General features: G+C 48.1%; 1 protein-coding gene and 1 long non-coding RNA gene across 2 annotated transcripts in view; one reads left to right on the forward strand and one right to left on the reverse strand.

Moving 5' to 3' along the window:
- Positions 1-6,869: 6,869 nt before the first annotated feature.
- NIPSNAP1 (nipsnap homolog 1) overlaps positions 6,870-12,803 on the forward strand; it is a 17,085-nt gene continuing 11,151 nt past the window's right edge. Inside the window, exon 1 of the mRNA XM_002915584.4 lies at positions 6,870-7,002. Coding sequence (XP_002915630.1) covers positions 6,911-7,002 — 92 coding nt within the window. The 5' untranslated portion in view covers positions 6,870-6,910. The remainder of the gene's footprint in view (positions 7,003-12,803) is intronic.
- Positions 9,342-11,691, reverse strand: LOC109489049. Its single transcript, XR_002141975.2, has 3 exons — positions 11,514-11,691; positions 11,120-11,278; positions 9,342-9,382 (listed from the first exon to the last, which is right to left on the reverse strand). It is a non-coding gene; the product is annotated as an uncharacterized LOC109489049 (long non-coding RNA).

Raw genomic sequence — 12,803 nt, forward strand, 5'->3', positions numbered from 1 at the left:
CCTGCGACCTTGGGCAACTTAGGTTCTCTGAGCTTCAGTTACCTTGTCTGTAAAAATGGGCATTAATAATAAATGATATGATGTGTTTAAAAGCCCTTTTAAAGATAAGAATTGATATTTATGGAGCACCCTCTATGTCTAAGGTGCTGTGTGACCTTGCAAAGGTGTTTATCATCTCTCCACCTCCATTTTATCATCACTTAAAATGGGAGAATAGAAAATGGGATTGCAAGTAGCAAAACCTCGAAGCACACATTTATTGCACTCGTACTGAGTGGTCATTTTGGTACCCATGCATTCTCACTGAATTCTCATGGTTAAGTAGGTTATTATGCCCATGACACAGTCAAGACAACTGAAGTGCCCAAAACTAACTTACTGGCCAAAGACCACACAGCCTAACAGAGATAGAGGCTGGATCCTCAACCCAAGTTTCTAGCTCTGGGACCATGGTCTTCCAATGATAGCATGCTGCCAGTAGCAAGCATGCCTTTGCCTCCAGCAGGTACTAAAAAATGGCTCTTTTTTGGCCTAAAATGTTTAATCTTGCCTGATTGGCATTTGAGGCTGTTTCTGTGTTCCTTACTGTGGGAGATACTTTTGAACCTGAAGCTAACAGTATGTATTATTAGCTTCCTAGAGCTGCTGTCACAAAGAAACCCAAACCAGGAGGCTTGGAACAACAGGACTATATTGTCTCACAGCTCTGGAGGCTAGAAGTCCAAGAACCAGAAGTCAGTAGGGCCACGTTCCCTCTGAAACCTGGAGGGGAGGCTCCTTCTTTGCCTCTTCCAGCTGCCAGTGTCCCCAGATGTCCACTGGCTGGTGGGGACATCACTAGCCTGCACACGGCATCTCCTTGTGTCTGCACAACATCTTTCCTCTGTGCATGCCTGCCCCGTGCCCAGATTCCCCTCTCCCACGCAGACACTGGTCATATTGGATAAGGACCCACCCTAATGGCCTCATTTTAACATGATTACCTCTGTAAAGACCTTATTTCCAAGTAAGGTCACATTCTGAGGGACTGCGATTGGGATACTGATCTCTTATTTAGGGGACATGAATGGGCAAACACTCCTATGTTTCTCCTTTACTGTCACGCTCTCTATGCTTCTGACACCAAATCTGGGGCTTTTTCACTCCAAACAATTCTCTGGGACACCAGCTGGATGTCCTACAATTCAATTCAATTCTGACACTAACTAGAGTTAGTGCAGACCCTACAGGTTAAGGACACAGTCCCGTGAGACTACTCCTCCTTCAGACACCAATCGTAAGTCCTGGCTGTCATCTGTAATTCTGACTTCCTGGCTACAAATTGGAGTTCCTGTGACTTCCTCCTTGGACTTGGTAATTTGCTAGAATGGCTTGGAGAATTCAGAGGAACACCTGGGCTGTTTTATTATATAATAAAGGATACAGATGAACAGCGAAATGAGGAGGAATATAGGGCAAAGTCAGGAAGGATCCAGGGAACAAGAATTTCTGTCTCCATAGAGTTGGGGATACACCACTTTCCAAACATATGGATATGTTCACCAACCTGGAGTCTCTCCGAACCCCCTACTTTTGGAATTTTTATGGCAGCTTCATCTTGTAAGTAGGCATGATTGGTTAACTCAACCTCCAGTCCTCTCCCCTTCCAGGAGGAAGGGGGTTGGGGCTCAAAGTTCCAAGCTTCTAATGATGGCTTCATCTTTCTGATGACCCACCCCCATCCAGGATCCCCCAAGGCATTGCCTCATTAGAACAAAATATGTTAATCACCCGGGAAATTCCAAGGGATTTAAGAGCTCTGAGTCAGGAACCAGGGTCAAAGACCGAATATCTGAACGAAAGGTGCTAGTAGCACTCTTATCACTTAGGAAATAACAAGGGTTCTAGGAGCTTTGTGCCAGGAACTGAGAGACGGAACATATATTTTCTGTAATTTCACAGGACACAATTCAACCCATGACTCCTCTTCCAAGAGCAGGCTCGAGGAGCTGCATTTATGCCAGTATAGCCCGGGAGGTCCAGAAAAGTCACATTTTTCAGGAAGGATGCCATCTGTAAACTTCACATGATTCAAAGCTTCGTATTCCAAGACCCATTTTCCCCGAGGAATGAATGTAAAGTAGGTGATGGAATGTGCTCGCACAGCTCATAAATCTACAAACGTCTTACCATAGTTTTGCTTTTGATGCTGCTTTGTATCTTTGCAGTACTCTCTCTACCCGTGGGGACTCTTCCAAATTAACAGTACCACCTGTCAAGGAGGTGATTCAGTCTTCTTCATAGTGTTTATCATATCCAATATCTACTCCAAAGGTATTGATTTGGGGTGTGTTTTTCAGCACTTTGTAAATGCTTGAATGATGTTGTTATAGCTTTTCAAAGTGGTTTGTAATGACAGCTAATGGAAAAATAAACGCTTAATGGGCACGTAAAGCGGTTGCTAGAGTCCAAAGCACGTTAGCAGTGTGATTTGCTCATCAATGACGCAGAAGGTGGTCGTTTGTTTTCCCCACTAAAGTGGCGCCGCCTTGTGGCAGTAGCATGAACAGTTTTTCATTCATTCTATCCCCAGTGGCTTTGGAGTTTGTTCAATGGGTTAAGGAGTAAAAATGTTTTCTTTTTCTGACGTTTGTGATTTCCAATCTGCACACGGAGTGGCATTTTGTTAACATTTCTGTGGCGCTGTGTCAGAGTCACATAATTCGTATCTGCATATGATGCATACTACAGAAAGGCAGAACTTGGCAGTGTGGCTCGTGCCCTAGCCAAAACATAAAAGCTTTCTTGTCCCTGTCCCTCCTGTTTGGGGTCCTGTAGGAGCTAGGGGATGCAATTCTCAGAGAGCAGTTGGGCCTGAGCATAAAAGCCCATCGATAAGGAACAGGTGACACTGCCACAGCTGGGTAATTTGTCTCTTTGCTCTTCTGCAGCCCATTTGGTGATGATGTATTTGTCCCAGAGAATAGATGATGGCAGGTTTGTTCATATTTTACACTTATGAACCTGCCTGTTCCTCTCCGCCCGGCTCTGCCCATCTGTCTTTGTCGCTGGCTCCTCTCATTTCATCTCACAGATTGGGCAGCAGGCCTTGGTCATGAGTTATGAAGGTGAATACCGTGAGGGCAGCGTTGGGAAAGGAGGGAGGAGAAGAGATGGGTCAGCTCTCTGCAGAGAGGGGAGGGATGGACAGATCTGGGAGAAAGAGATGTCACAGACTCAGTGGTGGGCAGGAAGGGAGCTCAGAGAGGAAGGGGAGGGAGAGATCCTAGGACAGCAGACAATGATGCTGGGGAGGTCTGCTCACAGAAGATGGTTTAGAATGCTAAGTCCAGTCCCAATAATTAAGTTGGGTCCTAGTACAAAACCTAACCATGGTAGCCATCCTCCCAGGCGGCCCCCATGACTCTCGCATCTTGGTATTTATGCCCTTGTAAAGCCCCCTTTCGCGCTGAGCAGAGCTGACATGTGTAACCAATGGGACATGCAGAAATGACAAAGTGTGATTTTCAAGGTCACGAGAGTCCTTAAAGTTTCCACTTTCCTCTCTCTTGGATCACTTGGTCTGGAGGAAGCCTGCTGCTATGAGGCAAAGACACCCAAGCAGTGCCTGGAGAAGTCCATGGGGCAAGGAACTGAGGCCCCTGGCTAAGAACCAGCACTCACTTGCCAGGTGTGTGAGCAACCTACCTTGGAAGCAGGTCCCACAGCCCCAGTCAAGCCTTCAGATGACCACAGACCAAGTTGACATATATATTAATTTATTAATTTATTATTTATTTCAATAATCTCTACACCCACTGTGGGGCTCAAACTCACAAACCCAAGATCAAGAGTCCATGCTCTTTCAATGCAGCCAGCCAGGTACTCTACCAAGCTGACATCTTGACCACAGCATTGTGGAAGACCCTGAGCCAGAACCAGTCCAGCTAACTACTCACTCCTGAATTTCTGACCTATTTGGAACCATGTGAAATAATTGTTCATTGTTTCAAGCTGCTAGATTTTGGGAATAATTTATTCCACGGTAATTGGAAATGGTCTAATTCCTTATTTATAGAATTGCTGTCCAACATCTACCTGGTTTGCTGCCCAGAATGCACAGTCCATGGGTCAGGGAACCACTCGTATCAGCTGCTCAGTTAACCAGCATTGCATGTCACTGAATGCCACAAAGAGAGCCCCTGTGCCCCACTCCTTCAAGCAAGGTAAATGGAGTTAGTTAAGCAAGGAAAAGACTCTGGAATGAAGTGGGTATGTGTTGTGAGGAGAGGGATAGAGCCATGATTAGGATGACCAAATCTCCTGGTTTCCCCGGGATAGAGGGGTTTCCTGAATGGAGGTCTTCCAGTGTTAAAACTGGGAAAGTCTAGGGTAAACTAAAATGAGTTGGTCACCCTAGCTAGGGTTGGGTTTGGGGTCTCAAAGCTGCATTTCCAATAAGCTGCCACACTGTGGTTCATATGATGTGTGGGGAAGTAGACCCATCTCCTATCTGTCCTGGACAGGAGTGGGACCATGCTCCTAAAACTGCCTAGTTTTATCCTCTTGCCCCACTTAAGTGGGTGGAAATGGGGAAACCCTCTTAGAAATGTCAGACCAGTGTGAGGAGGCTACAAGTCAGCCCGCCCTCCTCCTCCCCAGCAGAGGTGGCCAGAAACATCTGGAATTTGGTGAAAACTCTCACCCCAGACCAGGAGGGCTAACCCCTTTCTGTCCATGCGTTCTGGCTTCCCGTGGGTTCATTACCAAATGTCCTCTACCACGTGGCCAATGTATTGTTCTGTAGCCTCTGTTGGCATAATTCAGTCACAGGTCACCAAGGCTGCTCACGCCATTGTTGGAGAGGATTTCTTTGTACTGAGTGAGAAGCTGCCTCCACATAACCTCCACCCTTTGATTATATTTGATTGTGCTAAACATTTCTAACATGTCTCTTCCTTTTCACATACTACGCACACATTGCTTTCTCTGCCTAAGGTTCCCCTTGCCCTGCTCCCTTCTCCTGGCAAACTCTCTCTACTTATCCTTTCAAGCTTAGATCCAAAGTCAGGCTTCCTGGGAGGCCCGATGGAGCCCGTCGTTTCTGCCTCTCCAGGTCTACCACACTCAGAGCCTAAGGGAAGGAAAGCTCTTCCACAGGATACCAGCGACATCTCATTTGTTTCACCTCCATCTACCCATGTGGGCTTTTCCTGAGTGGCTGGGACTGGGGAGCCTCTGATCACACCAACTTCCAGAAGGGGGAGCTTATTTCCTTTTGGTCCTTTGGATAAGCCCAAGGAGCCACTGGTCCCAGCTGTGTCCATGCTCTTCTTTGTTTTTTTCATTTTTTTAAAAGATTTTATTTATTTGACAGAGAGAAAGAGGGAGAGAGAAAGCACAAGCAGGGGAGCAGCAGGCAGAGGGAGGAGAAGCAGGCTCTCTGCTGAGCAGAGAGCCCAATGTAGGACTCAATCCCAGGACCCTGGGATCATGACCTGAGCTGAAGGCAGACACTTAACTGACTGAGCCACCCAGACGCCCCTTGTGCTCTTCTTTGTTAACACAGGCTGCTCACAGCCTTCTGCCTTAGCTATAAGGCAGTGGCCACAGTGTTGTGTCCATTACATTTATTTCAATAGTTCTGCCTGTTTGTGACAATTGATCCAGGTTTTCCATTTATCATGAGGATATAGTTTCCTTTTTAAATAAATCACACATATAATACATGTTCCTTTAGAAAATGCAGGGGGAAAATCACAGTACAAGCCTCACTTCCTTACAGAAGTCATTACTGACCCTCAAGTGTATATAGGATCTCCCTTTTTTTCTTTCCCACCCATTGTAAGTCCTCACAGCTCCCCATATTTCTTCATGGTCTGCACTGTAATTGGCAAAATACTTGTGTGTATATTTTTCACTTATTCAGTAAATATTTAATGTATCAGGCAGGAGAAGTGAGGGGAGAGCAGCCTAAGGCATCTGTCCTGAAGGGGCTCCAAGTCAATGTTGATTTGGTTTTGTCTCCCTTACCAGACCTCAAGTCCCAAGAGGGCTGGAGGCTTGTTGTCCTGTCTACATTTAGTGTCTCAGAGCTTAACACAGGTGATAGCCATGCTGACTCAATCTTTGCTGAAGGATTAACAAAATTAATGCATGCCTTCCATTCCCCCTTGCCAAGCATACCAGGAGGGAGGTACCAGTCAGCAGTCAGTGGGTGGATATTCTTTGGGGGAGTGCTTGCAAGTATCCATGCATGCACCCAGGGATCCAGGGCCCCTCGTGGTGTCTGCAGACTCTCTCCTTTTGCTGAGGTCTGTGACCTGGGGAATTGTGGACTGAGAATGGATTAGTTTGGAAGGAAGACAAAAGAGCCAGGCAGGCCCAGGAGAGGGCATGGGGCCCAGGATGCCCAGGTAGAGATGGTAAAACAGGATGAAGATAGAAAAGGAGATGGAGAGAAAACGTACTTGTGGCCGGGAGGCTTGTCCAACTGTCTTAGATTGTTAGGGGTTTGTTCCTTTGATAATGTGCTAAATACTGCCTGTGGATCCCTCCTCCCCTGAAAAACGCACAATTTCAGGGGAGGCCTACTGACTGACCCTCTGCCACTAATCTTAAGTGCCCAATTAAGTACTGCTAGTATCAATGTTCGACGCTCCCATTTTACAGAGGTGGACACTGGGGCCCAGAGTGGGCAAAGGCGTTGGTCAAGGTCACAGTGCAAGTCAGTGCTGGAGCTGCAGAGGCTCTAAATACAGGAAACTGTCTTCAGCCCAGCCTTTGTGGAGTTGGGGGATGCCCAGCGGCAACGCCCACCTGACTGCTAGCTGAAGGAGGAGGGCGAGCCGGGTGGGGCGGGGCTCAGTGAAGCCCCGCCCTGCCGCCGGGTTCGGGGGCGGGACCTTTCTCCAACCTGCGCCGCTCCAACATGGCTCCGCGGCTGTGCAGCATCTCTTCGGCCGCGCGGCGGCTACTAGGGGGCCCCAGGCCCCGCAATGGGGACGTGGCGGCTGTTGCGCGGTAAGAGCCGGGCCGAGGGTGGGGGAGCGGCGCGCGCGCGCACGGGAGGTGCAGGGGCGGGGGCCAGGGTCTGGGTCTGGGGGATGGGCAGACTCCGGCTTGGAAGCTATGGGTTAGAGGCGGGGGCAGGATCGAGGCCTGGGGAGGAGCTCTCGTCAAAGATTGTGACAGACGGGTGAGATAAGCGCAGGGTCTTTGTCCTAGTAGGTACCTGGCTCCGGGCACAGAATGAAAGATGGGGTGAATGGGAGGGTCATGCCCTGGGCCCTGGAGAGTGGGAACGGGGCAGAGGGCAGGAGTGGCTCCTTCTTTAGGCCTTTGGGGTGATTGTGAAATAGCAACCCCTGGGGGCTTCTAGGAGAGGCGGCTCCTCCCTCGGGAAGTTCTAGGAGGAAGAGATACGGGGAGCAACGGGGCATTCCCAAGGCCATGGCTGCACGGACCCTTTGCGTCCCAATCCTGAACAGTACAAGGAAGAAACATACATGGTCCCTTTCTGCAAAGGAAGCCTGGGAAGGGATGGGAGTTGCCCAAGGTCACTCCCTCCGGTGTCTCGGGGTGGCATTGGGTCTGGACACACAAGTCTCCTAACAACCACTGCTCTTTACACCACAACTGGTGGCCTCCTGGGAGAAGGAGGCTGGCTTGGCCATGCGCTCAGCCTGGGCTTTTGTTTGGGCCCTGCTCTGGACTGAGGCAGGGTTTGGCCTCCCTGACCAGGCCTGAGCAGCCCCTCCCTCCTCCGTCTCCAGGGCCCTGTACTTTCCCCATCTCCTCATCACCCTCTAGACACACTTGCCTGTCTCCCCAACTAGCGTGTCATGTCATTTTTCTGTTAATCCAGCCCCTAGAACAGGGTTCAGGATAGTATGCTCAAGAACATACTGCTAAAGAAGTGAAGACACCTGTCTCCCCCCACCTGTGGAAAGGAAGCAGGGGGCCCTCCTGTCCAGCAGCCCAGGCGTGAAGGTGCAGAGTTCTGTTAGTCCTTGCCGTGAGCACTGTGCAGCGTGGCTCTTGGGCTGTTGGGAAAGAGGAGCCAGGCCTGCGCCCCCACCCTGACTGCCCAATAATTGGGCAGAACCGTTCTATCATGGAAAGAGCCTAGAGTTTGTCTGGCACCGGCAAATCTAACTCAGCCTTTCTTAGTGGGGTGACCTTGGGCAAGTCATTTGGCCTCTTAAAGTATCAGATTTCTCATCTGTAAAATAGGAGTAATAAAATAGTATGTATCTCATAGAGTTATTGAGGTTAAAAGGCCACATCACATATGTGAGGCTTCTAGCCTCTGGTGAACATGCAACAGATGTTGCCCTTGTTCAGACAGTTTCTTCAGGAACCCCTTATAATAATCAGGGCTGAAATGGCCTTGGGGAGATCATCTTCTATGAGCCCCCTGTTTTCCAGATGAGAAAATTGAGGCTGGGGATGGGACCTTACTTCCCCAGCGTAACAGAATCAGTAGGTGGTAGAGCCATTTGTGTGGCAAATATCCAGAGGCCACAAAAGGAGCATGGGACATAAAGGCCACCTGATGCTTCTTACTTACTGGCTTGGATGAGGTGCTGAACCTCCGTGAACCTTAGTTTCCTTTTCTGTAAAGTGGGGATGGTAATCCCTGCTCAAATTTTTGCAGGATTGCTGTGAAGGCACTTGGATTCATACTTAGCAAGTCACTCAAGAACTGCTTCATAGTTACTTATGCCCTGGCCTCACTTTGGATACCTAGGAACATCCCCTCCTGCTGACCTTTAGCTCATCCCCTATTTCTCTGGAGTCACTAGAGGGGCAGGCAGTAGTTTTTCTGACCTCTGAGGTTTGGGGGCTGCTGGGGTAGAGAGAGAGTGTGTGGGCTTTGAAGTCAGATGGATGTGAATTAGCATCCTCTCGGCCATTAATTAACCATCCTTGAATAAGGCATGGAAAAGCTCTGAGCCTCATTTTTCTGAAAAACGTATTGTGAGGATTAGTTCTTAGCACATAGTAATTGTTCAATAAATAGCAATTGTTACTGTTGCACTAGTAATCCCATTAACAGAACTTCAGTTCTTTTATTTTATTCTTATTAAGTAAGCTCTATGCCCAGCATGGGGCTTGAAGAGTCACATGCACTACCAACAGCCAGCCAGGCACTCCAGAACTTCAGTTCTGTTAGCTCTCCTGGTGTGTCTTCTCAAGATACACTTCTGGAACAGTAAGCAGAAACATGGTCCCCGGGGCGCCTGGGTGGCTCAGTCGTTAAGTGTCTGCCTTCAGCTCAGGGTGTGATCCCAGAGCCCTGGCATGGAGCCCCGCATCGGGCTCCTCTGCTGGGAGCCTGCTTCTTCCTCTCCCACTCCCCCTGCTTGTGTTCCCTCTCTCGCTGGGTGTCTCTCTCTCTCTGTCAAATAAATAAATAAAATCTTAAGAAAAGGGAAGGAAGGAAGGAAGGAAGGAAGGAAGGAAGGAAGGAAGGAAGGAGAGAAAGAAAGAAAGAAAGAAAGATAGATACATGGTCCCTTTCTGCAGTCATCCAGCTCAAAACAGGAGAGTATTTCAGAATGTGCATAGAGCTGAGCTTCCTAACATATAAATCTAGAGAACATTCTGGAGCGATTTCACGTTGAGGGGGGGCATCAGACTGTTGATCCCTATCGAGAGTGCAAATGTGACGTCTAACTGAAAAGTTCTCATCCCAGACAAATATTTGTTGAGCAACTCCCATGCCAAAAGCACTGTGCTGTGTACCATGGGGGGATGGGGGGGACATTAGCTAGTGACTTCGGATGTGGCTGGGGAGACAAGAGAGATGAAAACGATGAAAAGCCTGATAGGGAAATGTGAGAGGTGTTTTTGTGGAAGGGGCCAAACTGGTCCATCTGGGGCAGCTCCTTCCCATAGATCGGACAAAGCTGTGTTGTGTTTTTCTAGGCCTAAGAGGCATTCTTTATATAGTTTGAGATACCAGAATCTTTGGCATTCCTAAGATGACATGAAAAAAAGGGGGGGGGGAGAAATTGGGACTGCTCTAGAGNAATTGGGCGTGGTCTATGGCAGTTTTTTTTTTTTTTTTTTTTTTTTAGATTTTATTTATTTATTTGACAGAGAGAAAGACAGCCAGCCAGAGAGGGAAGGAACACAAGCAGGGGGAGTGGGAGAGGAAGAAGCAGGCTCCCAGTGGAGGAGCCCAATGCGGGGCTCTATCCCAGGACTCTGGGATCACACCCTGAGCCGAAGGCAGATGCTTAACGACTGAGCCACCCAGNAAAATACACTTAGAATTAAATAATGTGTAGTAGCTCTTCCTCTCAAGGCCTCTTTTTTTTTTTTTAAAGATTTATTTATTTGACAGAGATAAAGACAGCCAGCGAGAGAGGGAACACAACCAGGGGAGTGGGAGAGGAAGAAGCAGGCTCACAGCGGAGGAGCCTGATGTGGGGCTCGATCCCATAATGCTGGGATCACGCCCTGAGCCGAAGGCAGACGCTTAACCACTGTGCCACCCAGGCGCCCCTGGAGCAGTGATTCTTAAACTTGAGCAGGAATCGGAGTCCCTTGGTGGGCTTGTTAAAAACCCAGATTGCTAGCCCCATCCCCAGAGTTTCTGTTGCCATAGGTCTAGGGTGGGGCCTGAGAATGTCTCAGGTGACATTAATGCTGTGGGTTTCAGAACCACTGGGGTAGTGAATCCTGGCTTTGTGGAAAGCTTGGCAAAGTACAGGAGAGCTAGAATTCCAAGTGGAGACATCCAGCCTTTGTTTTGTACACAGTGGGGAACCATAGAAGACTTTTGAGCGAGCGATAGCATCACCAAAATGGTGCTTTACAAAGATGGATGGGCAGATTAGGAAAAGTGGGGAAGGAGTAGGAGCCGGGAGATCAGTTAGGAAGTTTGGTAGAAACAGTCATACTAGCTGCATTGCCATGTCAGGCCCTTTCTCTAGAAGACCCATCCTAATGCCCCCGTTTTACAGATAAGGCATATAAAGCTCAGAGAGAGGAAGCTGAGCTGAGATTAGAACCTGGATTCATCCAGAATCTGTGCTCTTAAGCACTAATTCTGCTGCTGATGGTGGGGAGCGTAAGGGTCCTGAGCCCTGCATCCACATTCTGAGCCACCCTTTCTCTTATTTCTTACCTTCCAGCCTTTACTGTCTTTAAGCAGCTCTGTCTTAGCTTCCCGCCACTCCTTCATTTATTTCCCACATGCAGGCTGAGCACATGCCAGGTGCCCAGCAATGTTCCAGGCACTGGGATACATGCGACAGACAAGATCTCTGTCCCTGTGGGGCTGCTTCTAGTGGGGAGACAATAAACAAGGCACATAATCAAAAAACAAGGTATAATGTGTTAGAAGGAGCTATGGAAAAATAGAGGGCAGGGTGAGAGGGGTTGGGGAGTTCAAGGTTAGGAGACTCTTGTGATTTCACCGAGAAAGTGAAATTTGAATTCTTGAGAACGTGAGCCTATGGACACTGGTTTGGAGTTCACACCCTGACCTGGGATCTTGGACAGGTCCCATTGGGTTTTACCTGGAGAAAAAATCTTTAGAGAGACGCTGCTCCAGCTTGCTAGTTTGACACACAGGGAAACTGAGGCCTGTAGGCATGAAAGATTAGAGAGTGAGGGGAAGAGATGGGAGCCCACCAGAGCTCCTGGATCCCCCTGCCTTTCCCCCAGAGTAGAGAGCATTCTAGCCCCCCATTCTCTCTCCAAGGGCTCTCCTCCTGGCTGTTTATCTTGGTCAGTACTGATGTTAATAAATTACTCAAAGCCCAGTCCCAGAGCAAAGGTCTTGGCTGACAGTGAGTAGGAGCCACCGTTTTCCCTGCCACCACCCCTTCCAAGGGAAGCATCCCCTCTACATTCAAACCAAAGGTCAGATCTCTCTGCCAGTGGCTTTGTTGGAACACCTGGTTCTTCCCAGTATGTGCCTGATGCTCCCCCAGGTCAGTGCTCAAACCTGAGATGGGGGCTGGCATTGGAGGAAAGAATTCTGGGTTGGTTCTTGCCTCAGCTCTGCCCCTGATTTACTATGTGACCTTGGGCAAGTTCCTTCAACCCCCTGACTATTTTCTCATCTCAAAAATGGGGATACTAATAGTTCTGAACACAATATCAGCATTACATAGATGCGGCAGGATCATGCTTTTGAGAAGCTGATCACGGATCCCTGACACAGAGGCTGTCCTCAGCGGAAATATCTATAGCGAAGCCCCCTTATTCTGGTCACCAAATGTCATAGAACCACACTGATGATCTGATGATAATTGTCTTTTTGGTTTTTGTTAATGAAACAAATACAGGCACAATGACAGAAAACCTATGAATTCAGAAACACTTAAAATAATTTTTTTAGCTTTACAAAGAACTATAGTGAATAAATAAAAATTTGACTATCTCCCTCCCCCCTCTCCCAGATAAGCAGTATTAGGTTTGGGACAAATCCTTAATCATCTTTCTCTGTGTCCATACAAATGTTTTACGACTTAAAGATGCTTTTTTTAATTTCATCAGTCCCAGTGGCTGCTCCATATTTTGGGAAAAAAATAATACTTTGATTTGTAAGACAATTTTTTTTTATTTTAGTCATAGAAAAAGATTGAAAAAGGAGCAGGGGCACCTGGGTGGCACAGCGGTTAAGCGTCTGCCTTCGGCTCAGGGCGTGATCCCGGCGTTATGGGATCGAGCCCACATCAGGCTCCTCCACTATGAGCCTGCTTCTTCCTCTCCCACTCCCCCTGCTTGTGTTCCCTCTCTCACTGGCTTTCTCTATCTCTGTCGAAATAAATAAATAAAATCTTTAAAAAAAAAAAAAAAAA

Source organism: Ailuropoda melanoleuca, chromosome 12 (genome assembly GCF_002007445.2).
Source record: "Ailuropoda melanoleuca isolate Jingjing chromosome 12, ASM200744v2, whole genome shotgun sequence".
In the NCBI taxonomy this organism is placed as follows: domain Eukaryota; kingdom Metazoa; phylum Chordata; class Mammalia; order Carnivora; family Ursidae; genus Ailuropoda; species Ailuropoda melanoleuca.